We start from the raw sequence: 24749 nt of genomic DNA, 5'->3' as shown, positions 1-24749 counted from the left end.
GATGGAAAAAACACAAAACCCAACCCTGTCATTTTGAAAATGAAGAAGCTGAACCTCAGAAAAGTTAAGTGACTTGCCTAGTCAGTCCCAGAGACAAATTAAACCTTGGGTCTTCCTTGACTCCAGGTCCAATGCTCTATCACTGGGTCACCACCCACCTCTGTGAGGAAATGTTTTATAATCTTAAAAGCACTGGAGAATGAATTTGTTGTTTTTCTCCTTTCTCCTTCTCCTTTACTCCTTTCTCATGATAATCCTCATCTGTGAGGATACTCTTTTATTTTCAAAATTAGGATAATGAAGGTTTGCTGCCATATGAGTCAGGTAGCCCTATCCTAATTGGAAAGCTTCTTAACTCCAAATGTAGCACTCTTTCTGTTATCTAATTAAAGCCAACAGACTATACCTGTTGCAAAGCAATTTTGGGAATGAGTACAAATAATAAAAATAAAAATTGATTAATTTTTACTTAAGCTTTTAATTATCTTTGAACACAAAAGAAAATACTGATGTACAGTGACTCTCAAGAGTTTTTCCCTTGGCTTATCACAAAGGCACAGTCCTTTTTCCTTTTGATCTAGATTTTCCTTTTCCTATTTATATGTAATTTAAAATCAGCCTAGCTTTGTAATTTATACAGCATATTCTTCTGCTTTTGAGATTCCAATTTTGTTGTCAATTAGAAAGTGATTACTTTTACCTATTATAAGTTTGCAGTGTGGCTTTTGAGGTCAGAATTATAAGTTGTATGTATTAGAATTTGCTTTGTATACCGTATACATTTAATGAATAGAATTAAATACACTATATCCAATTTCTGAAAAGATGGGATATTTCCTTTCTCCCCCAAATTTTTCTGAGATACTATGATATTTTCTATAGTAGTTTAAGAGGGTGATGGAATTAGAGTGTATATGATGAATTCTGATGTTGCAATAAAGGGAGAAATTAAGACTACTTGAATATTAATGGAAAATAAATAATGGAAAATAGAAGGCCAAAAAAAAAAATCAGTAAAACAACTAAAACACAAAAAGTCTTATTTTACTATATCTTAAAACACAAAACAAAATCTAGAGATTTAGAAATCTGAGGCTAGTATCTGATAACAGTAATTTTAAGAACTTCAAGAGAAGCTAACAGATCTCTGATCTGCAGCTTTTATTTCCTCAAAAAAATTTAATGTTTAAAATTTAAATTTAAACCCAATTTTTTGCTATGTTCATGCTTTCATCTAAAATGTTACTAAAATCATAATTAGGAATGACTTTTGGGAGTTAACATAATCCTATCCCAGTGGCAACACATTGGTATTAATAAATTTAAGAACATATAAAATAGTGTTATGAGAGGGATAACCCTAATTTTTGAGTGTTTAAGAGAAATTATAGCAAAAACTATTCTTTGTCATTCCTTTCTCTGACTAGACTTAAATTAAGGAGAAAAAATTTATCATCTCATTTTGTGTTCAGGCACTGCCTGGTTCAGAGTTCAATTCACATAGAGAATCTATTTCTTTGATTAAGAAACTTCATTGTGAGACTTGAGATACAATGGTTTGGACAGTTTCCTTAGCTTCTCCTGGCTCTGAAGTCCACGACTTTGTAGGGGAGTGAGGGCCATTGGAGGCAGGTGAATCTGCATAAAGAAAAAACATACATGTCACAGTGAAAACCAAAGGATGATGCTTTGACTTTCTTAAAATAGTAGTGTGTGAGCCAGATTCCCTACCATTGGATAAACAAAAGAAAATATAAAGAAACTTTTTAAGAGAGTAATGGTAATACTACTTCACTTGCAAAACATTCTACAGATGTTCTCCTTCCCTCCCCTTCCCCCAGTTTCTGAATAGACAATCTCAATATAGAGTAGAGGTTCTAAAGTAGAGGTCCATGGACCTCTACCTATGAACCCTCAAATAGAGATTTTAGAAAGTCAGTGAATTTGAACAAGAAAAATAGATCTTAATTTCCATTAACTTCTAATTGAAATTTAACATTTAAAAAAAAATGAATGAGACATTTTGAAAAGGGGTCCATAGTTTTTGCTACACTGTCAAAAGAGTTCAAGGCACGGTTAAGAACCCCCACATCTAGAGACTAACCTGTATTAACTGCCTTTGTAGTAGTTATCATGCATCCCAGAAATCACCAGTCACATGAATGTGAAAGCTCAGAAATTACCAGGTTTGGGTGATATAGTGGATAAGTACCAACATTTGGAGATTGGATTGAGACTTACTGGTCTTGGATATGGGATTTGATAATGCAATCCTATTTCAATTCTTGCTGTGCATTCATCTATACATTGTTTGATTAGTTCTGAATCTGTAAGCTGTTGGAATGGGAAAATGAGATTAAAAAAAATGTTAGTGTATTCTAATACTAAAGTACTTGCCTAATTTTAAAAAATTTCCTCACTGATGCAATTAACAAATTCAATGCTGATAATGGTAAGGCTTAAATTTTACTATGCTGATTGAATTCTAAAATAACACCATGATCTTAGTTTGGGCTGCTTTAGAAATGCTACCTGAAATTGGAAATTGGAGTGGATGCCTATCAGGTAAGGAATGGCTGAATAAGTTATGGTATATGAATGTAATGAAATTATTCTATAAAAAATGATGAACAGGGTGATTTCAGAAAAGCCTCGAAAGACTTACATGAACTAATACTGAGTAAAGCTAGTAGAACCAAGAACACAATGTACACAGTAACAACAAGGTTATATGAGAATCAATGGACTTGACTTTCCTCAACAATGTGATTCAACACAATTTCGATAAGATGGAAAATCTAGAGAGAGAACTATAGAAATTTAATATGGATTAAAGCATAGTATTTTCACCTTTTTTTGTCATTTGTTTTTTCTTTTTCATGATTTTTTTCCTTTTGGTTTGATTTTTCTTGCACAATATGACAAATGTGAAAATATGCTTAAAAGAATTGCACATATTTAATCTATATCAGATTGCTTGCTGTCTTGGGGAGGGGAGAGGTAAGGAAAGGAGGGAGAAAAATTTGGAACATAATGTCTTACAAAAATGAATGTTGAAAATTATCTTTACATGTATTTGGGAAAATAAAATGCTATTAAAAAAAAAAAAAAAGAAAGAAATCCTACCTGAGAACAATCAGAAAGTAAATTATTTCTGCCAAGCATTCTAGTTTGAAGGTTTGAAAAAGGGGACCTTTCAAATTCCAAAAATGGTCTCTATGTGGTCAACAAAGGCAGTTCAATTTCAGGGAAGGTGGTGGTGTTTTAAAAACATAAAATTAAATAGGAAAGGGGGAAAAGGAGCCAATATTATGGTGCTTACTAAAATTTACACTGGGACTCTGGAAAAAAAAAATTCAAGTTATATCAGTTCACTAAAGAACTTCAGAGTTATTATATGATCTGTGTCCCAAGTCTGTCTTGGGCATTCCAAAGGTCCTCTTTTGTTCTGGTTCTAATGGAACAAATTCTGAGAAGAGTGACATTTTTGAAACTAGCACCTGATTCCCCCAGAATAAAAACTTGGCTTTCTTCCTCTTTTGTAGCACAAAGGCAAAGGCAAAAAAGCAGGTACTCAGTTTCCCCATTATGAGAAGCTGTTATTGTGACATCCAGAAAAAAAATTACTAAAAATGTTACTAAATTTTAGTAACAAATTGCAAAATTTTCATTTCTCCCTTGAGATTTTTTGCACTTCATGAAATATCTTTGAACTAGAAAGTTTTCATAGGGAGAAACAGCAATTCTCATATGAGTGAAAGGAGTGAGGGGGCGAAAGAATTGGAAGGGGGGGAAATGATAGTAAATATATCTTGTAAATAATTGTAAAAAGAGTTCCATAGGATTAAAAAAGGCTTGATGGCTCTTTCTCCTAATTAATAGTTCATCAGATCAGTGACTCTTTAGACCAATCCAAGCTGGGTCAAATCCTACTCCAAAAAAAAAACAAAAAAAAAACACTTCCTTGAAAATGCAAAAGTAAACTTAAAACTTAACTTTAATTAGGATTAATTTATAAACAATGTAAAACCTAAACTTTCTCAATAACTCAATAATGACTCTACTGTAAATGATATTATTCAATTTAATAAATGTGATTTAAACCTTTATTAACACCAATAATGTTAAAAAGCATATTATAGGTGCTATGTAGAGAAAAAAATATTAAGGCATCAAAGTTTCTTCCCTGAAGGAGTTTATATTTTAATTAATTCAAACAACTATTAAGTACATACTATATGCAAGAAAATATGATAGAAGTATAAAGGACTTAGCTAGGCTCTGTTCTTCAGAAGCCTGTGTTCTTCTGAAGGAAGGGAGATGAAATTAGTAGGTTGGAAGAGGGGGAAAAAAAGACAATACAAGGTACTCTGGAAAAATCTGAATAAATGCTTAAAAGAAGAAGAAAAAGAATTTTGAAAGGCAGAAATTAAAGGAATGAATTTCAGGCATGAGGGGATGTCTATTGCAAAGAAGAAAGAAAGGATGTCGAGTATGAAAAGAAATCCATTTCAGCTAAAATATAGTTTTGAAAGGGAGTGGAATAAAATAAGACTAGAAAGTATAATGAAGTCATATTATAGAGGGTTTTAAATGCTAAGGATTATGTACTTTTCCTTGATACAATAAGGAATGGTCATAAGGTTACCAAGCCTTAAAAAAAAAAAATCTTAGATGCCATATTTTAAAAAATCATAAATGGAGACCACTCGAGTCAATTAGATAGAGAAGGTAATGTGAAAATAGCAATAATTCACTAGTGACTTCATGAAAGAAATCTGAAAGTGAAATCTAGGACAAAATGAAGATTTTTTTCACAAATTATAGGAAGAACTGGAAAGATAAGAATTACATATGTGAACTTGAAGAATATCTAAATTAATATGTAATTAATATAATGTAATCAAGAATACATTATAGCTTTATATACCAAAAAATTCAAAGAAATATATTGATGGGAGACAAAGAATCACAGAATCTCACTTGAAAAGGAGGTATACTAATGCAATCCTAACAAGAATTCTCTCTATAATCTGAGAAATGGACATCCAGTTTTGCTTAAAGAATTCCTGTGAGAGGAACCTACTTTCTAATGAGGAATACCATTCTATTTTTGGATAGTTCAAATTATAAGGAAGTTTTTCTTTTTTATCATAGCCCCTATTTGTCTGTTTGAAAATTCAGCCCCTTTCCTTCCTCTATTTTTCCTTTTTTTTTTTCTCCTTGAGATAGCCAAATTCTAAAATTGTCTCAGGTCTTTTGTTTTAAACTCCCTCTATGACCTTTAAAGGAAGATATGGTTTTTTTTTCTTCCCTCCCATCAGAATATAAATCCTTCCTCTTCATATGATACCTTCCAAATGCCCAACTGTATTTAATTTTCCTTTCAAGCTATTTTTGCAATTCAGAGTTACCTACTAAGCTCTAATCTTTCCATCAGGAATCCTTGGAAGTACTCTTATTTCATTAAAGATCCATCATTTTCTTCTGTAAGATTATACTCAACTTTTCCGTGTAGTTTATTCTTTATTATAATCCTGTTTTGCCTTCAGAAAAATGTTCAAAGTCCTCTTCTCCTTTATGGTAATAACTGTTAAGTCTTGTGTGAACTTGTTTTTGGCCTTTTAGTATGTGAACTTTTTTTAATCTTTAAGATAGTTTGCAAATTTTTTTCTTTGGCTGAAAGTTCTGAATTTGTGCTACATGTTCATTTCTGGTAGTTTTCATTTGAGGATTTCTTTCAGGAGGTGATCAGTAGATTTTTTTGATCTTTACTTTATCCTCTGGTTCTAATGGATCTTGGAAATTTCCATTCATGATTTCTTGAAATAATGGTATGTAAGCTTTTTGTATGGTCAAGGCAGAAGTGAGGAGAATACTTCAGTTATGGGTGATAAGCTTTGCAAAGGAATGGAAGAAGGATATTGAATGACATTTTCTAGGGAACATCATGTAGATAAGTTTAGCTGGATTATGTTGAGGGGGAGTATTGTGAAATTAGCATGAAAAGAAAGGTTGAGACAGACAGTGGATGGCTTTACATAACAAACTAACATTTGTATTTTATTTAAGAGTCACCTGGAAGCCACTGAGGTTTTCTGAACAATGAAGTGATATGGTCAAACGTATGTTTTAAGCATATCCATGTGACAGCTATGTTGATGATGAATTGGAGAAGGTCTAAAGAGGGTGGCAGGTTAGGAAGCTGATACAGCATCCTGGTGAAGAGCCCTTACCCTTGATGGCCACATAAAAGAGATAAGAAAACATGGGAGACAAGCCTTGAGTTGATGGGTGAAAGAATAAAAAGCCTCTGCCCTTCTGGTGCTTACAGGTTAGTAAGGAAGATAAAACATACACAGATAATTACAATCCAACAAATCATATAACAAAAATATTTTAAAAGAAAAAAAAAAGTTGATAAAGCCACAATGATGGTATGGAATTCCCACCCCAGCAATGAAGGATAGAGGTATATATTCTAACTCTTTTCCAGGATGATGCTTGGTAAAATTATGTATCATTCAGTTTCATTTTATTCATCTTTTCGCAGTTTCCCTTATGTCATGTTTTTTTTTGGTTCTGCCATTTCACTGTGCATCAATAATAGAAGTTTTGTTATCCTCCTTTAAATGGCTAAACTGCTTTGCAGCCATATCAAGGGGATATTAGTACATCTGTCTTCCATTTGTCACTTCAACATGAATAATTTTCATCTTTTGTCCACTTCACTAATTTCTCGTATGTGAGGCTAAAAGTCAGAATTGTTTTAATTTGTGATTTCTCTAATTTTCCCCTCTATTTACTTGTTCCTTTGCTACTGTTTACAAACATGCTTAGTTACCCCAAAATTCTTAATTTGATACTACCATATTCTCAACTCTTTCCCTTTTCTTTTCTCTCCTTTCTCTCACAGTCAAATTTCCAAAAAGAATTTCATTGTTTTTACTTTCTCATCTCATTTCTACTCCTGCAATCTGACTTCCAATGTCACTACTTTCATCGCACAGCAGAAAGAGTACTGAAATTGGAGTTGGAGAATCTGGGTTCAAATATTGATTCTGACATTTTCTTACCTTTCTACTACCTGGGCAAATCATTTAACCTTGCTGGGTCTAAAACATAGAATCCTGGATTAGGACTATTTGAAGTCCTGTTCATTACTACTTATGATCCTGTAAACTCTTCTCTCCAAGGTCACCTATGATCTAATTATTTAATTTTAATGGCTCTTTCTACAGCATGAGATGCTGAGAATTATTTTCTCTTCCTAGGACACAGTCTCCTTTCAGGGTTTTCATGACAGTACTCTCTCCCTGTTCTCTTTCTACTACCTGATCCTCCTTTTCCATCTTCTTTGCAGGATTATCATCTATGCAACAGCCTGAGTGTGGGGGTATCCAAGAGTTTTTTTCTCTCTCTCTTTTTGGATTTTAGAAGTTCTCACAGATTCTTTTTAGGCTTCATAAGTTATCATGCAGAGAACTTCCATATTCATACATTCAAACCCGTATTATCAATGGAGTCTTCAACATCTATGCATGTTAAAGATGAACTCATATTTTCTCTTTTCTTAATGTTTCCATTTTTGTAATGGGCACTACCATCCTTCCAGATACCTGAATTTGCAACTTCAGAGTCACCCTTCATTCTTTCCTTTCCCTTACCTCCATTATCCAAACAGGTATCAAGTCTTGTTGATTATACTTCTTTAATATCTCTTATTTATTCATTTCTCTCTATTCTAGTTTATATCCTCATTACCTCTCACCAGCTTTTAAAATTAGTTATCCTTATTCTAGCCTTGGCTTTCTTCAATTTCTTATTCACAGTTGTCAAATTGATATCTCCAAAGCACAGGTCTGATTATATCATTTTGCAGCTCAAGAAACTCCAGTGGCTCTTTTGTCTTTAACAATAAAATACATCATCCTCTCTTTAAGATTTAAAGCTCTTTAAAATGTGGCTTTTAGTCAGCCTTTTCAGATTTGCTCAGTGCTACACCCCTTTATGCCTTTTATGTTCTTGTCACAAACTTACTTGCTATCAATACACTTGCCAACTCCTGTATACATGTCTTTATTCCCCTGCCTGTGTGTACTACTTCCTCATTACTTGTGCCTAATTTCTTTCAAAGCTCCCATAGGAAATGAATCCTGATCCTTTTCCTTGGAAGCTATTTTGTATATATTTGTTCATATCTATGTTAGGAGTCTCTCCCCTAAAAGACAACTGCTGCTCCCTGAAGGCTGGCACAGTTTTGGTTTTATCTTTGTATCTTCAATATCTAACATCTAATGCAATGCTTGACATAATAGGCACCTAAATTTTTGAAAGAAAAAATTAAATCAAACCCCCTGGATACAAGTCCTGGGTGCTTGTTCAGTGCCTGTCTGGGTAGACTGGTAAAGACTGAGCCGGTTTGAATGTATCTTAAAAAGATTATCCAAGCTCTGAACCTTTGCCCTATTCCTGTGCCATCTGCCCTGGCCCACACCTGGGTAGGCCTATTGGTGGAGTTTTAGAATTCATTCATTCAATAATCCTTTATTAACCACCTAGATGCTAAGCACTGAGGGCTGGAAGAACATAAGACTTTAAGGTCATAGTCCCTACCCTTTAAGATTTTATAATTTAGATGAGTTCCATTAAAAATTCCTATTGACTGGCCTGATGATAGGACTCAAGTGAGTTATTCTGCAGGCAAGTAAAATGCTAGAAATAGTAAAGTTCTTCCTTACAGAAGCCATATCAGGTAATTTATAACCTAAGTCCTGCCAAAAGCCCATCTCCGTTGGAATGGAGGGCAGCCAGGTGGTGCAGTGAACAGAGCGCTGGGTCTGGAGTTGAGAACTCCTCTTTCTGAGTTCATTGCCAGCCTTAGACACTTACCAACTGTGTGATCCCGAACAAGTCATTTCACCCTGTTTGTCTCCATTTCCTCAACTATAAAATGAATTGGAGAAAGAAACGGCAAACTATTCCAGTATCTTTGCCAATAAAACTCCAAATGGGGTCATAAAGAGCTGGATGTGACTGACAAATGACTAAATAACAAAATCAGAACTGAGACTATGGCTTTGGCCTTACTCCCTTATCCTGGAAAATTAGTCCCTCCTCCTCTTAATTTTCAGGAATGAAGACATGAAGAAAATACCACAAGTAACTGCTTAGTTCCTTGAGAAATCTCAGGGGATCCCACTTACATTTTTGTTTTTCTGGAACAACATTCTGGCTTCATTTATAATGTACTGCTTTTCTCTGATGGTGTCCTCCATCTGCCCCGATGCTGCATGCCACCTCCTTGCAAGCCTGAAAATCTTACGATACAGGCTGAGAACTTCTTGTCGTGTTGCTGTTGTCATCTTCAGAACCACCAAAACAAAAAAGGGAAATTTTGAGTAAAAATTCAATTTGATATGGTAGGCAGCCAGGCAGATGTACATTTTTCACAAGCTCTTTAATTAACTTAGAAATAATTGCTCTTTCTAAACAGATTTGCATGGTAAAGTTACTCAAAATTGGAGAACAGAAAATACCAGTTACCTCCTAAACATTTTTTACTTTAGGTTAAGCCTATAAAATAGCAAGAAACTGACTAACAATAGCCTACTTTCCAAGTTGGAAACACTCTTTGGGGAACAGCTGTTTGAGAGTCACATTTGTATTCCACAATATATTTCCTGGTGGGTCACAACTAAATAAAATCTTCTTTAACTTGAATACTTGGGGCTATGGATGCTCTGGATAGTTGAATTTGTTAATGAAAAGTTAATCTTTTAAGCATGATAACTCTTCTGAAAAAGTTTTTCTTAGCAGTTTACTTCCCCTCCCCCCCAATAATTAGTGAGCACAAATAAAAATTTTTTAATGACTAAGTCTCCTACAGGGTCTTTATCTTTAATATTAATTTTTCTTTTTAAATATTTTGTATATAGGAAATAAGAATGAAAGTATGTTGACCTAAGGAGTTAGGCCACATTAGAACTTTTATTTTGGTGGGCAGGAGAGGAAATATGGCAAATATTGGGCAAAATTTCTTTGAGTTTATGTTCTCAGCATCTGATTCTGCATCTGCAAAGTGGAGCTGTTTAAAAAAAAAAAAAAATCCAGCTATTGGAAGATTCCAGTTGTTTAGGTTTCAGGTAATAAGAGGGTTTTTCTAAACTAGGTCTCCTCTAACAGATGTACACTCCATTAGATCAAGTAACAGAGATACAATAAATGAACTGCAGATCTAGGAATAGCACTTATCACACTATCTCTGAGTTCTTCAGTGATGTCTCCAATCCTCCCTAAACAGGATCATCAGGATTGTAAAGTAGACTGATCACTTCTGTTAGGAAGCATGACCCATTTTTAACACATGAAGAGGCTTAATACCTGGAAATCAGATAGCTCAGATGGAACTGAGCTTACAAAAATTTGTATATCAAAGAAAGCACATATGAACTGGAAAAATAAAGATTTTAATTCAAACCTTTAATTCAAAGGATACTTGCTACAAAAATTCTTCTTAAAGAGACTCATTCTAGACAAGACTTTGAGAATGATTCTTTAGGCTATCTATAGATCCTGACTACAGTGACCTTTCTAGAGTTTTAAAATCTTCCATGGTATAAACCATATTTAACCAGTTAATTTCAACATTTTAAAAGTTTTATACTGTAAATAGGCAAATACCCTGCTACACAGATATTTGAAGTCTCTAAAGTCTCTGATGTTCCACTCAAAATATTTAAGATTATTTGGGGGCAGAAGGAATGGGTGGGAATACCAGGAGGCAACTTTATAATTTGTGTTCCCACATTGCAAATCAAATTCAGAAAAGATGATGTCACTTTTTTTCTCCTTGTAAGGAAACTGGTTTCTGAGTTTCTGGCTCTCCCCAAACTCCAAGGTTTCATATGAAACGATGTGAGTCAGTACGTGTGTAACTTCATAGGGAGTGTGTAACTGACTTCTACTTAATGATTGCTTCATCTCTCTCCATGATTAAAAGACAAAACTTCCCTAACTGCATGACACACTGGCATGGTAGTGAGAAAGTCTGGATGGTTGAAAAAAAGTCAAACTTCACCAAATATCTAGGGTATTTATAGTAATACTAACAGTTGATATTTAGAGCTACTTTAAAAGTTCCTTATATTCGTTTATTTAATATTTAAAAAAAATTGATATGTGTGTGTGTGTATGACTACACAGGGAAATAGACCATGAGAGAATAATATGCTTGTCCTGGGTCAAAAGGTTCACTGGCAATATTAAGTTAAATCCCTATTTTATGGCCCCTGCATGAGGTCAGGCTTTACATCCACCCAATTATTTGGGGAAAAGCTCATGTCCCAAGAGCTCTAGCACTAGCACATAACAAATACATTTTAATTGTTCTTACTAAACCTGTGAGAGGTATCTCTGTTTATACTAGTTTAGGAAATGACCTAAGAGCCAGGAAGACCAGGATTCAAGTCCCACTTTTGACATCACTGGTTTATGACCCTATGCAAACCCCAGAATTTCTCAGTGCTTTAGGCAACTTCTAAAGAATATAAGTTGTAGAGAAAGTGCCAACCTGCATTAGCAAAGGTAGGGAAACCTACATAAATTTTGCAGGTTATGAATCAATGGCTCTGCTTACTCAGTCCCACAGAATGAGTCTATGAAAGAGCCAGGATTAGAAGCCAGGAATGCTGACTCCTATTAACATGTCCTAATCACATGTCATTACCTTTGTTTTTTCAGAAAGTGAGCAATAGAAACTCAAAGGCCCTGGATAGCATCTCTACAAAAGCAAAAATCATCATTGCCCCTTTAGCTGTTTTAGTCAAGTTTGGAATAAATTTGGAATATTCAAAGGAAAAGCATAAGAAGTTGTCACCTATGGTGTTTCTCATGTCATAAATATCACAGTACCCTGCCTGATCCCCAAGCAACCAAAACCATCTCTTTCTGTAAATTCCTCTAGCCCTTTGTATTATCCATGACTATTATGTTTCACTTTCTACTGCCTGTTATGCTTATTTCAAAATTTAAGAAATGATAAACTTGTGCACAAATCTTATTTTTCTTACTACCCTGGTTCCCACCTGCCCTTAAGTAGCTGAAAAGATTCGATTAGGTATTTAACTCATTAAATAATGCATTATAAAAACTGGAGAACTTATATATTGACAGGTAAATACCTATTTTAGAAAGTACACTATGAAGAAATGACCAGCAGGAGGAATACAGAGAGGCTTGGAGAGACTTACATCAACTGATGCTGAGTGAAATGAATAGAACCAGAAGATCGCTGTACACTTCAATGTTGTATGAAGATGTATTCTGATGGAAGTGGATATCTTCAATATAAAGAAGATCCAACTCACTTCCAGTTGATTAATGATGGACAGAAACAACTACACCCAGAGAAGGAACACTGGGAAGTGAATGTAAACTGTTAGCACTGCTGTCTATCTACCCAGGTTACTTATACCTTCAGAATCTAATACTTAATGTGCAACAAGAAAATGGGATTTACACACATATATTGTATCTAGGTTATACTGTAACGTATGTAAAATGTGAGTAGAAGGAGGGAAGGGATAATTTGGAAAAATGAATACAAGGGATAATGTTTTAAAAAAAATTACTCATGCATATATACTGTCAAAAAATTATAAATTTAAAAAAAAAAAAAAAGTACACTATGTCCCAAGGCTCTTAATGCAGTTACTAAAGCTTAAAAGACTGCATTAAAACTTCTGGAGTATTCTTTATAGATGTTATTGTAATTAATACAAATTAAGTTCCTAAATTTAAAGCAGCCTTTTGTCATTAAAGATCTTCTCAACCAATGAATACTAATCATAAAACCAGTATCATGCAAAAATTCATAAAACTTTAATTTTAAAAAGATTCTTCATATTCAAAAAGTTTGGAACTACTATCCTACCAGATTATCTCTAAGACAGTAAACAAATTCATCTGTTTATCAAACTAAGCACTTTCTACAGCTGTTTGCACAAAGGCAGGCAGACTCTCCTTATTGTAGTTCTAGGAACTACAATAATCTAACTGGCTTCCCTGCCTTAAGTCTTTTGCCTCTTCTCTCCATCCTCCACACAGGTGCCAAAGAAATGTTCCAAAAGTACAGATTTAGCCATGTCATTTCCCCACTCAAACTCCCATGAGTCCTTCTTGCTTATTTTTTAAAGATTAACTATATACTGCTATAGTATTTAGAATCATTTACAATCTGGTTCCAATCTTCCTATGCAGGCTTATTACACCTTATTACGCCTCTTCCTCTCCTTCTTGCTGTTCCTTGTATACAATATTCCATCTACTATTCTAATGTTTTTTATATGGGATGTCTAGAATGTACTCATATCCATCAAATTACCTTGAATATATTTCATAAATGTGAACAAAGTCAAACAACAAGTAAAAAAAGCATTTATTCAATACTTGTGCCAGGCACTATGGTAAGTGTTGGAAATATGGCACAGCAAACATTGTTTAGTCAAGGGAAAAACAAAAAAAAAAAAAAAAAAAAGATGTGGGTGACTGGGCCATTACACATTGTCTCCCCTGGGAAAATTTCATTTTTGTCTAATACCTAACATAATGATTGGGATAACTATATTCTATTATACTTATATACCATAACTTGTGTAAACAATCTCCCCTCAACCCCTTCCTGCTTAGTTTTCTGAGTTTTTGTTTTGTTTTTGCCACTACTAAAAGAGTTGCAATAAATATTTTATATATATATATATAAAAAACCATTTTCTTCTTTCTTTTATCTCTTCGGGGGCAGAGGCTTAGTAATGGTAACTCTGGGTCAAAGTACATGCACATTAACTTCTGGACATGTCCCAAACTATTTTTCAGAATGACTAGACCATTTCACAGCTCCACAACCTGAGTGCAATGTGTGCCTATTTAACTGCAGTCCTTCAGACACTGTCATTTTCCATTTTTGTCATCTCTGCCAATTTGATGGTGTGAGATCAAACTTCAGAGTGGCTTTAATTTGCATTTCTTTCATTATTTGTGATTTGGATCATCAAAAAAAAAATTTACTCTAGATAGCTTGTTTCTTCCCTTGAGAAATGTCTTTTCATATCCTTTGACCATTAATCACTGGAGAAAGATTCTTATGGAAAATGATTCTTATGGAAACAGAATTTCCGATGTGGCCAATAATACTCCTAGAACTTCTGTAAAATTAGATATCAAGTATTTATATATCTCTATATACAAATACATATAAGCAAATACAAGTATTTACAAGTAAAATCAGATATAACTAGTATTTAATATAAGCTTGCAGAAGTATCTTTACTGAAACTCCACCAATAAAATACCCAGAGGTAACCAAGAGATTCCTAGAGGAACAAAGAATGACATGGAAAATATACGATTTTTAGAAAGTGAGAGAAGGAAGGGGGACTAGCAATACCAGATTTCAAATCATTTTACAAAGCAAAAGACATCAAAATTACCCAGTATTGTTTTAAAAAAATACAAAAAAAACCCCCAGAAAAATGAATCAGTGAATTAGACTGGGTACACAAGATCTAGAAGCAAATGAACAGTTGCAAAGTACTCAATAAACCCAAAGATTCCAAATTTTGGGGTGACAAGGATATAACATACAGCAAAAATTGGAAAACTGCCTCACAGAAATTAGGTTTAAATTAACATCTCACAGCATGTACCACAACACGTGCCAAATAGATGCATATTAAAAAGGTCATATAAAAAAATTTAGAGGAGCAGGAAAGTAGATATCTGTTACAAATACACTTAAGGGAAGAATTTTTGACCAAACAAGGAATGAAGAAGATTGCAAGACAAAAAATGGAAAATTTAGATTACATCAAACTGAAAAGATTTTGCATAAACAAAATCAGTGCAGTTAGAAAGGAAAACAATTGTGAAAAAATCTTGTAGTAAGAGTCTCTGATAAAAGCCCAATACTCATGAATTGCTATACTGACATATTTATAATAATGTTAATATGTTTAATTGACATACATCAGTTTTCTATTATCTTGAAGAACAGGTTTATCTATTTATATCTTTAATAAAAACAAGTGCAATTCCTAACAGCTAAAATGTTCAAAGAGTACAAATAGGTACTTTTTAAAGGATGAAATCCAAGTTATCAATTGCCATGTAAAATTTTTTTTCCCCCAAATCACCAGAATGAGATAGTCAAATTAAAACAATTCTAAGGTTCTCGTTCATATCTATCAGATTGGCAAAAACAGCCAAAAAAGGAATTAACAGTTGAAGAAGCTGTTTTGAAAAATAAGCATACTACAGGTGCAGGTATGAAGTGACTGAATCATTCTGGAAAATAATCTGGAACTATATACCAAAAGTTATTACATTGTACATACTCTTGACCCAGTGACATGACTATTAGACCTATACCTTTAGATAAATAACAAAGGCCTCTCAGACACAGAAAATTCTCTTAAGTTTTACTTCCAATTATCAAACATTTTCTTTCCTCTCACCTCCCACACCCAGTAAAAAAGGGGAAAAAAAAATACAGTACTCTTGAATCATATAAACAGTCAAGACAAAAATCCCACATTGGCCACATCCATAATACATTTCTTATTCTGTATGGTAGTCCATGGTCTCTATCTTTTTAAAAAAAATCATTTCTCTGGAATTATGATTAATCATTTAATACATAAGTTTTTCAGAACTGTTCATTTTTACAATGCTGAAATTATAAACTGTTTTGGTTCTCTTCACTTCACTCTGCATTAGTTCATATAAATCTTTCCAGAATCTTTTTTTGAAACCATCTTTTCCTTCCCATTTCTTATAGCACAAGAATATTCTATATTCATATACTACAGTAATATATTGTATATAATTGTAATATATTCATATACTACAATTTGTTCAATTCCCAATGGAGAGGGATTCCCCACTTCCTTCATCCCACTTAAGTTTCTAGTGTTTTGACACCACAAAGAACTGCTGTTAAAACGTTTGCATATAAAATGATCTCTTTTACAAGGCCATCAGTAGTATAGCTAGATCACTATTGATGCAAAAACTTTTTAGGCAAAATTCTATATCGCTTTCCAGAATGACTGGATCAATTCACAGCTCCATCAATAGTACATCAATGCAACTTTTCCTGCTGCTCCTCATTTGGGGCTTTTTCTTTGGTCACCTTTGAAAATCTGAGGGGTGCAAAGTGGGATTTCAGAATTGCTTAAATTTACATATTTCTAAGTAGTACTGATTCGAAGCATTTTTTCCTAAGACCCAAGAAATACAAGAGTTTCTTCCCTTGAGAATAGGCTGTTCACCTCCTTATACAATTTATCTTTGGGGGAATGGCTGTTAATTCTTATAATTTTGAAACCTATAAGATCCTTATAGACCTTATGAGAATTTTATCATAGAAACTTACTGCATAGATTGTTTTGCAAATATCTGGTTGTAGCAAAGAACTGAAAACTAAGGAGATGTCTATTAACTGGAGAATGTCTGAGTGAATTATGGTATAAGAATGTGTTAGAATAGGAGTGTGCTATAAGAAATGACAAAAGAAAAAAAATTCAGAAAAATCTGAGACTTGTGTGAACTGATGGAGTGTTTGGTAAAACAGTACCTAGGGAAAAGAAAAACAATATTTATGTAGCACTTATGTGCCAGATGTTGTGTCAAGTGCTTTTAGAAATATCATTTGATCTTTACGACAATCCTGTGAGATAGGTGCTATTATCCCCATCTACAGATTAGGGAACTGAGGCCTAGAGAGGTTAAATGACTTACACAGAGGGGGCCTGAATTCAGGAGGACCCGAGTTCAAATCTGGTGTCAAACACTTAACACTGCCTAGCTGTGTGACCCTGAGCAAGTCACTTAACCCCAGCCACAGGAAAAAAAAATGACTTAACACAGCTAAGTGTCTGAGACTACATTTGAACCCAGGTAGCCTTGACTCCAGGCCCAGTCTTCTATTCACTATGCCTCTAGAGAACAATTACACAATGGCCAACTTATCATAAAGAAAAACTTTGAAAGACTTAGTAACTTTGATCAATGCAATTGAACCAGGCTTCCCACAGACTAGTAATTAAGGATGCTTTCTATCTTTTGCTAGAGAGGTAATGGACTAAAAAAGCTGTATATAATGTATATTTTCAGATACTGCCAACATGTGGATTTGTTTTACTTGATTATGCTTATTTGACAAGAGGGGGAAAGGAGGCTGATGATATTGAATCCCAAGAAATAAAGGTGCCAATGAAACTTTTTAAAAGGAATAGAAAGAAAAGGGGAAAAAAAATACGGCTTTGTAACTTCTGAATGTAATTTATTACTTAAAAAACAAACTTATATTTGGGGATTCACATATGAACCTCTTTTTTGTTCTTTGTATATTGAAAATATTACTGTTAAGTTCAGAATAACAATTAAAAAAAAAAAAAAAAAAAAAAAGGCTTGTTGGCATGGATAACTTTGTCCTAACTGCAGAGAGGAAAAATTCCTCTAAATGATGAGATTTGATGAGATTTACAGAAGCATGACTTTGATCTCCGGAATGCCAGAATTCCAAGTACAAGGCTCTCCTAAGGCTCTTTACTAGGTAGGAGAGAAACTATTGCCCACTACCAAGAAAATCAGAAAAAGTCAAAGGCAATCACAATAAAATAATAAACTGCTTCCTAATTCCAGATGAGTAAAAAGGTGATTCTCTGATAATCTATTAAAAAAAAAAATTCAGTAGCTTTGATGAGGGTTGGGGTCCCTTTAAGATTCCTTTCTAATTGCCCAACCCATGATTGACCTTGATTCACAAATGCTGGTTAAAGGAACCCTTTGAATATCTGGGCCCAGCCCCCACTCTCAGCTCAGCTTCCCCCAGCCCTCACCTGATCAGGGCTAACTGAAAAGCCCGCCAGAACTGGGTACTGCCCATCATCTTCTAGGTATAAAAGAAACGAGCTGGAACTCCCTCATTGCAGGAGCCCTCCCAGCCAACACATGGTATCCTTCCAGCCATGTAGGGTTCCTGCCCGCCAGCGCCACCTTTGGCCCTGGCGTCTTTCTGAGTTTTACTTCCAAATTCCTACAATAAACCTTTTATTTATCAATCTAGGTTTTCGGGCCTGTAAATTCATTTTACAGGGGACACTGCACCTCATGGGATTATCTGTGCACCGAGAAATGGAGTTTCCCCTTTACTTTCCCTCATTAATACTATCAAGAAAACTCAGAAAAGCACATCTTCAAAAAATTTTAAATAGTAAATAGTATTAACTGGCCAATTACATTTGTATCATAGGGTATTCATGACTGGTGATTATGAAACCTTAACTATCAGGAATGATCAAAATATTTTAACTACAGATTAATACTTATGCCTTTCATGAACATGGGGACCCAGAATAAATTACTGTAGATTCAGGATTGTTTTAATAATTTTCATTAGAAGGTCTAACATGTTAAAAATTAACTATAACTAGAAGCATGTGGCATTTTGTGCTTAATGCTTACTCATTGGCAATTTAAACAAATTCTAAAGATTAAGTGTTTTTTTTATTATATAATATGCATTATTTGGAACCAAATATAAATGCATACTACATAAAAAAGTGCTCTTTGAACGTTTCTTTTGAAAGATAATCTTTTGAGCTATGTGGTCAACTTATAGCACCCAAGAAACCTTGGGTAAATGTGTTAAATTTTAATCTTGCTGCAAACCTTCACAAAATTAAAAAATCAAATTAAAAGTTTTATTGACTCCCTGTGTCTTAACTGTTCCCTTTCTTCACAATTTTAAGGAACTGCTGGAAATAGTTTATCTGAAGTTTCTGTAACTCCTGATATGGGGGAAAAAAGAATCTGTTGCCTGCTGGTGAATTTATTGTTAGAAGACATTACCAAGATATCTCGAAGCTGTTTTAACTTGATCATTAATTCCCATAAGTTCTATTGTTCTTCAAAGTGAGTAAATTTAACTCTCAAAACACCCTGTTTATCTACATACCACAGTTCCTGATTCTTTTTGAAAACATACTGTACATGAAATTTATCACCATGCTTCCCTTTTCATTTTTTCTTCTCATTCATTTTTATGCATTCCCTTTTTCAAATTTATGCTGCTCCCTCCTTTCTGGTGAAGAGATATATATTAATTTCAGTCCACCCACACATACACATACACTCTCAAATGTGTGCACAAAAAAAGCAATTAATTTTATTAATCTATGTCAAAGCTGCTTTTTTTTTGGGGGGGGGGTGTTTTCTAAGAGTTTATTTTCTTTTAACATATTTCCATATATCATGTTGGGGAAAAAAAAAGTCAGAACAAAAAGGAAAAGAACACAAGCAAATAAAAACAATTTTAAAAAGGTGAAGACAGCATACTTCGATCAACATTCAGTCTCCACAGCTCTCTCTTTAGATGTAGATGGTATTTACCATCCAAAGGCTATTAGAATTGTTTTTGGACCACTGCATTGCTGAAAAGAGCTCAGTCTGTCATAGTTGATCATTATGCAATCTTACTATTAACTATATACACAATGATTTCCTGGTTCTGCTTATTTCATTTAGCATCAGTTCTTGCAAGTCTCTCCAGGCCTTTCACAAATCATTCTGCTGTCATTTCTTACAGAACAATAATATTCCATAATACCATAACTTATTCAACCATTCCCCAATTGATGGACATCCACTCAGTTTCTAGTCTCTTGCCACTACAAAAAGGGCTGCTACATTCTTGCACATGTGGGTCCCTTTCCTTCTTTTATGATCTCTGAAATCTAAGCCCAGTAGTGGCATGGATCAAAGGGGATGCAGTTTTATAGTCCTTTGGGCACACTTCCAAATTGTTCTCCAGAATGTATGCCAAAGCTTCTTAAATTGTGGATCACCACTCCATATGGGGTCTAGTAACTGAGTGTGGGGGTTGAAAAATTATTATCAGTAAATGTTTGATTTGTATCCCTGTTTTTTAATTCGATATGACCAGAGCTACAAATTTCTCAGGAGAAAAGGGGTTTCTGGTGATAATAGTTTAAGAAGCCCTGATCTTTGCTACCTACCTCTCCCCTACCTTTGGGATTGGACTTTTTATTTGCTGTTGCAAATAGATCTTCGTTATCATAAATTAAAAAGAGAAATTTAATGCTGTATCCTTTACAAATAATGGAGAAAAAGATAGTATCCATGTTAAGCCACTATTGCTGTCACATGTGTATATGGGAATATACAAAAGGCAAATGGAAGATGTAAATGTTGGAAACATTAAAAAAAACAAACAAAAAAAAACACCTAGTTTGCTTTTCTACTTCAAAAAAAAAAAAAAAAAAATGCCAGATCCTTTACAACAGTTCTCTACAACAAAAGTAGGAATGGGACAATTATTATCTGAAAATTTTCTCAAAATATAAATCTCAACCATAACAAATGTGCCAAGTTCAAATGTCTACTACACTAAATTATGTATGTACTGGGGAGTTCTTCAATCAGGCTACTGTAACCATGATAGTAGCTGATATTCTCAGAGAAACTTTTTAAAATTAAAACAGAACCTAGGTCCCTGATTGAAAATAAATGTAGTTATTTTCCATAGCAGGAAAGAAAAAGCAAGCTAAAACAACCTACATAAAGTAACAGTAATCAGGTGTAAAAAGTTATCCTGAATAGAAGAGGGAGGGAACCTGCCACGACCAAGTGAAAGCCAAAGTTAAAGATCAAACCCCTTCACTTAGAACCACAAAAAGGCACTATGAATAAACAGCACATAATACTGGTCACATAAGAAATGCATTCTGTGAAATCTAGGAAACAAAGATGGGAAGTATAAACACCAATGTAATTCCTTCATTTGCAGTGATTCATCTAGTAAAGTATATTATGAAATAAAAATATTACTAGAAGTGGGACTTTTTACCTCTTAATTTTCTGCTATTACACAGTTGCTGCCATGTCAAAGAGATGCCTTAAATTAGCTTATAGATTTCAAACACTTTTGATTCACTTAAATGCATTTTATGTGAGTTCTGCCTATCACATGAAAACAAGGGAGTCCACATCCGGACTGACCACAGGAAAAAGTGTGCTGATTCACAGGAAGCACAGAACTATCCTACCTGGATTCTATATGTATTGTCATAAGTGATACTAACAGGACAATGCTGTTCTCACAGGTTGTGAGTCTACATTTAATTGTTCAATAAAATGATTCTGCCATCTTCCCTCTCTATAGGTCTAAGTTTCCAAGTTCTATGTTTACCCTGAAGAAATATGTAAGTGCTTACAGCCACACATTGGGGATACATAGAAAACAAAAAAAAATTCCTGCCTTCAAGAACATTCTGTGGAGTGGAAGTATCAGGTATAGCAAGTAAATACAAAATAAATTATAAATACAAAGTATGAGGCAGTGAAAGATCGATTATAATTGGGGGAAAATTGTTTAACACCTTGGAAAAGAAATGCCTCAGACATAAGTTTGAAGGGAATTCCAAAAATCGGCAATGTAGGGGGTCAGCACATTATTCTAATCAAAAGCGGGGTTAGAAATCACCTTGCCAAAGGGTTAAGGAATAAATAATGAGGAAGCAAGACATGAGTATAAGTATATTTTCCTATTATCCCATCAGATTTCATCATATCAACAACAAATAGGTAAAGCCAGACTTTATCGCTATTTTCAATCTACAGGGAAAGAATTTGATAGAAAAAGTTTTTGCTAGGATCAAAAATTAAATCACTAGCAACATCAGCAAAACAACACTGGCTTCCAGATTTCTAGTTGACAGATGAGTTAAAATTTTTATGCCTTAGGAATAAATGCTAGGTCATTCCTAGGCTAGGTCCATAGGATGAAGGCATGGAATCTCAGTGTAGGTTGGCTTTAGCTCCTTGGATGTTCTAAAACCATAGCTGTGAGGGGGAAGAGAACCAAATTCAAGCTTTTGACTGAAACCATCTAAAAAATAGGCAACCTAATCACTCTCCTCACCTGCTCGCACACTTTACAAATGCTTTCTGAATATCTTCTTGGATGTGCTGTACCTTGGCCCCTCAAATCCTTTATGGTCAAAACTGAACTCTTCTCTCCCCCAAACTATTCTTAATACAAAGGTTTTTTATTTCTGCTAGTATAGTACTATTATTCCAGTCATCTTGGAAGATTTAAACTTTGGAAGATGGGAGTCACCTAAAAATTTTCCTCACTTCTATTTCCAATCAGTTGCCAAATATTGTTCAGTCTTACCTCCAGAATCCTCACATCTATGCCCTTTTCTGTACTCATCCTGTGGAAAGTACATTGGATCTGTAGCTACAATATCTTGTTTCAAATTCTGGTTGTTTTATCTGTGTAGTACAAATTCCATCTCCTCTCATAGTCTAATTTTCCTCATAAAGATGATGGCTTACAGGAGTTTAACCTGTTTTTTAAAATGTGATATTACTATTTCAATATAATTGGTTTCTTTTTTATTATATCTTTTTCAGTATGCATTTAAAAATATTAAGGAGCTCCTTAAATTTCACTTGATGGCCAAAAGGGGAACATGAAACAAAAAAAGTTAAGAATTCCTGGCCTGGATGATTTCCAAAGCTCTTCTCACCATACTAAAATTCTAGGATCCTAGTTGAGGGGTGCTATGATTTTCCAATTAGGCTATTTTAACACTTTCTTATTCTTCACAAATGCCATCTTCCTTTCCCATCATCCCTTTTCCAATTTGTGTTATCTTCCTAATGTACTATTGCAGTCAACTCATCTTGCTATAGTAGTCTTCTTCCTCCATCTCCCTATTCTGTGCATTTTTCTCTGGCTTTTCCCCAATCCTGGAATGCTTTCCTTTTTCATCTCTCCTGGTTTCCCCGACTTCTTTAAAGTCTCAGCCAAAACACCACCCTCTTACAAGAAGCCTTTCCTAATCCTTCAGTAGATAATCTCCAATTTATATTGTATAGTATTTATTTTGTTTGTACTTATTAGTATGTTATCTCCCTGGTTAGATGATCTTCTTGACAAGGACTTTTTTTTGTTCAGTGCTTTTCTTTGTATTCTCAAGGGCATACCCAGTGAAGGTGCTAGATAAATGCTTTCTAGACTTTCCAAATTCCACCCAATTGTAATTCTCAAGCCAGCTGTATTCTCAACCCCTCCTTCCCCTTTCAGGTGTGACCCACCAAACGCTTACCAGCTCTAGCCACCACCCCCGTCCGCATTACCTCTCCATCTTGTAATATACTTACTAAGTACTTTTTGGGGCCTTCCCCACTTCCCATCCCCAATAACCTGAGCGCCTCGAAGTCAGGACTGAGATGTATTTTCCAAATTCCCCGTAATTAGGGTGCCTTCCCATTTTCCAGCCAGTAGAATGTCCTCTCCCTAATTTAGATGGGCCCTTCACGAACTCTTCCCAGCCTTAAAAACATTTTACATCTCTCATTCTCCACTCTCCTTTATTCCCAAAGACGGAGGTCCGAGCTCAGGAAGATGCACGTTCATATCGGACACTACCTGTTACCCTGGCCTTGTCATTTAACCTTATTTACCCCAGTTTTTTCCTCCGCAAAATGGACTGGATAAGGATGGCAAATGCCTCGAACACCCCAAGGGGGACAGACACGACTGAAGCTTTTCCACATCCCTCCAGCTTTCAGTGTACTTGAGTGTTCATCCTATTCCGCGGACCTCTCCAGTCGCCCATGACCCCCTAGGGGGCAGAAACGAGCGTGTACTTTCCACACAACTGAGATGCGCTCCCCATTCTCCTGCTCTCACGGAGAAGCCCAGCTCCGGAGTGACTCCCTCTCCAAACCCTCTCAGAGTCTCCGCCGCAGCTGCAAGTAATCCCTCAAAGGTCCCATCTCCTCCCAGTCCTGGGCCATCCCGTCCCCCCGCCCCCATCACTCCCCGCCCGGTAAAGCATCCGTGTAACGACCCCTCTAGTAGAGTGGAAGCTCCCGGAGGGCAGCCGCTCACGTCATTTCTCCAGTGTACCTAAAACCCGCCGTCCCGCGTCTACAAGGCAAAGAAAGAGGAAGCTAATTGGAGGTCCGACCCCGGGTGAGACGGCCCCGCCTCCCCGCCCCCACCCTCACCACAGGGGTCGGTTGGATTAAGCCAATGCAGGTAAATGGCCCCGGGGAAATGGCGGCCAAGACTCGGAAGGGGGTGAGCCCGAGCTCGGGGGTACTAGGGGTCTAGGGGGAGGGGCAGGGCACACCACCACGTATCCTAGCAACGCGGCACCAAGCCACGGCTCCCTCCCCACTCGCTGCCTCCAACTCTAGCGAGCCAACCGCGCTCTCCATCACCCAGAGTAGACTACCTTCACCTCTTACGGTCACACAGTGTCCATCATGTCTGCCCCCCCACCCACAGTGCGGGGGATGAGAGGAGGGAGAGTCGGGAGCCCAGTAAAGCCGATACGGACCTCGGGTCTAGTCCTGTAGGCCAGGTCGGACCGAACCACCTGAGGAAACATAGGTGGGAAGCATCAGTTATAGACAGGAGGAGGCTTGAGTTTCACACAGACCTCCACTCGCCGCGAAATTTACCTTCTGGCGTATTCGCTAAGAACTCGGTCAATTTCTACAATTCCCTCTTCTCTTTCTTCCGTTATCCGTCTCCTGCCTATCCCCACCCCATACCTAACCGGACTGTGGTTCGGCCCAGTTCCGCCCAGGCAATTTCCTCCTCCCCCCAACTGGGAGGGGGGAGGTGAGAAGGTCGGGTCGTTGCC

The 24749-nt window shown here is 35.6% G+C and overlaps 1 protein-coding gene across 8 annotated transcripts; it reads right to left on the bottom strand.

Annotated features, from left to right (window-relative positions):
• Positions 1-458: 458 nt before the first annotated feature.
• On the bottom strand, positions 459-24705 carry LYRM1 (LYR motif containing 1). Of its 8 annotated transcripts, none has more exons than XM_074280980.1 (5): positions 24565-24705; positions 24336-24479; positions 9207-9365; positions 2242-2334; positions 459-1638 (listed from the first exon to the last, which is right to left on the bottom strand). In XM_074280980.1, exons 3-5 carry the CDS (start codon positions 9363-9365, stop codon positions 1522-1524), a joined length of 369 nt encoding a protein of 122 aa, XP_074137081.1. In that variant the 5' UTR covers positions 24336-24479; positions 24565-24705; the 3' UTR covers positions 459-1521. The 8 variants fall into 8 exon arrangements, with proteins under 8 accessions (XP_074137081.1, XP_074137082.1, XP_074137083.1 ...); XM_074280981.1 differs by having other exon boundaries at positions 24342-24479; XM_074280982.1 differs by having other exon boundaries at positions 24441-24479.
• Between the last annotated feature and the right edge of the window lie 44 nt (positions 24706-24749).

The sequence above is a fragment of the Sminthopsis crassicaudata genome, chromosome 1, assembly GCF_048593235.1.
Source record: "Sminthopsis crassicaudata isolate SCR6 chromosome 1, ASM4859323v1, whole genome shotgun sequence".
NCBI lineage: Eukaryota > Metazoa > Chordata > Mammalia > Dasyuromorphia > Dasyuridae > Sminthopsis > Sminthopsis crassicaudata.
This window is presented reverse-complemented; position numbering and strand designations above follow the sequence as displayed.

Coding starts and splice junctions, on each gene's coding strand:
- LYRM1 (XM_074280978.1), bottom strand. CDS start 23,649: ATGTGGAAAAGCTTCAGTCGTGTCTGTCCCCCTTGGGGTGTTCGAGGC. Junction 9,366..23,556: donor TTGCGGAGGAAAAAACTGGG/GTAAATAAGGTT, acceptor GTGGTTCTGAAG/ATGACAACAGCAACACGACA. Junction 2,335..9,206: donor TGTTCCAGAAAAACAAAAAT/GTAAGTGGGATC, acceptor CCATTCCAACAG/CTTACAGATTCAGAACTAAT.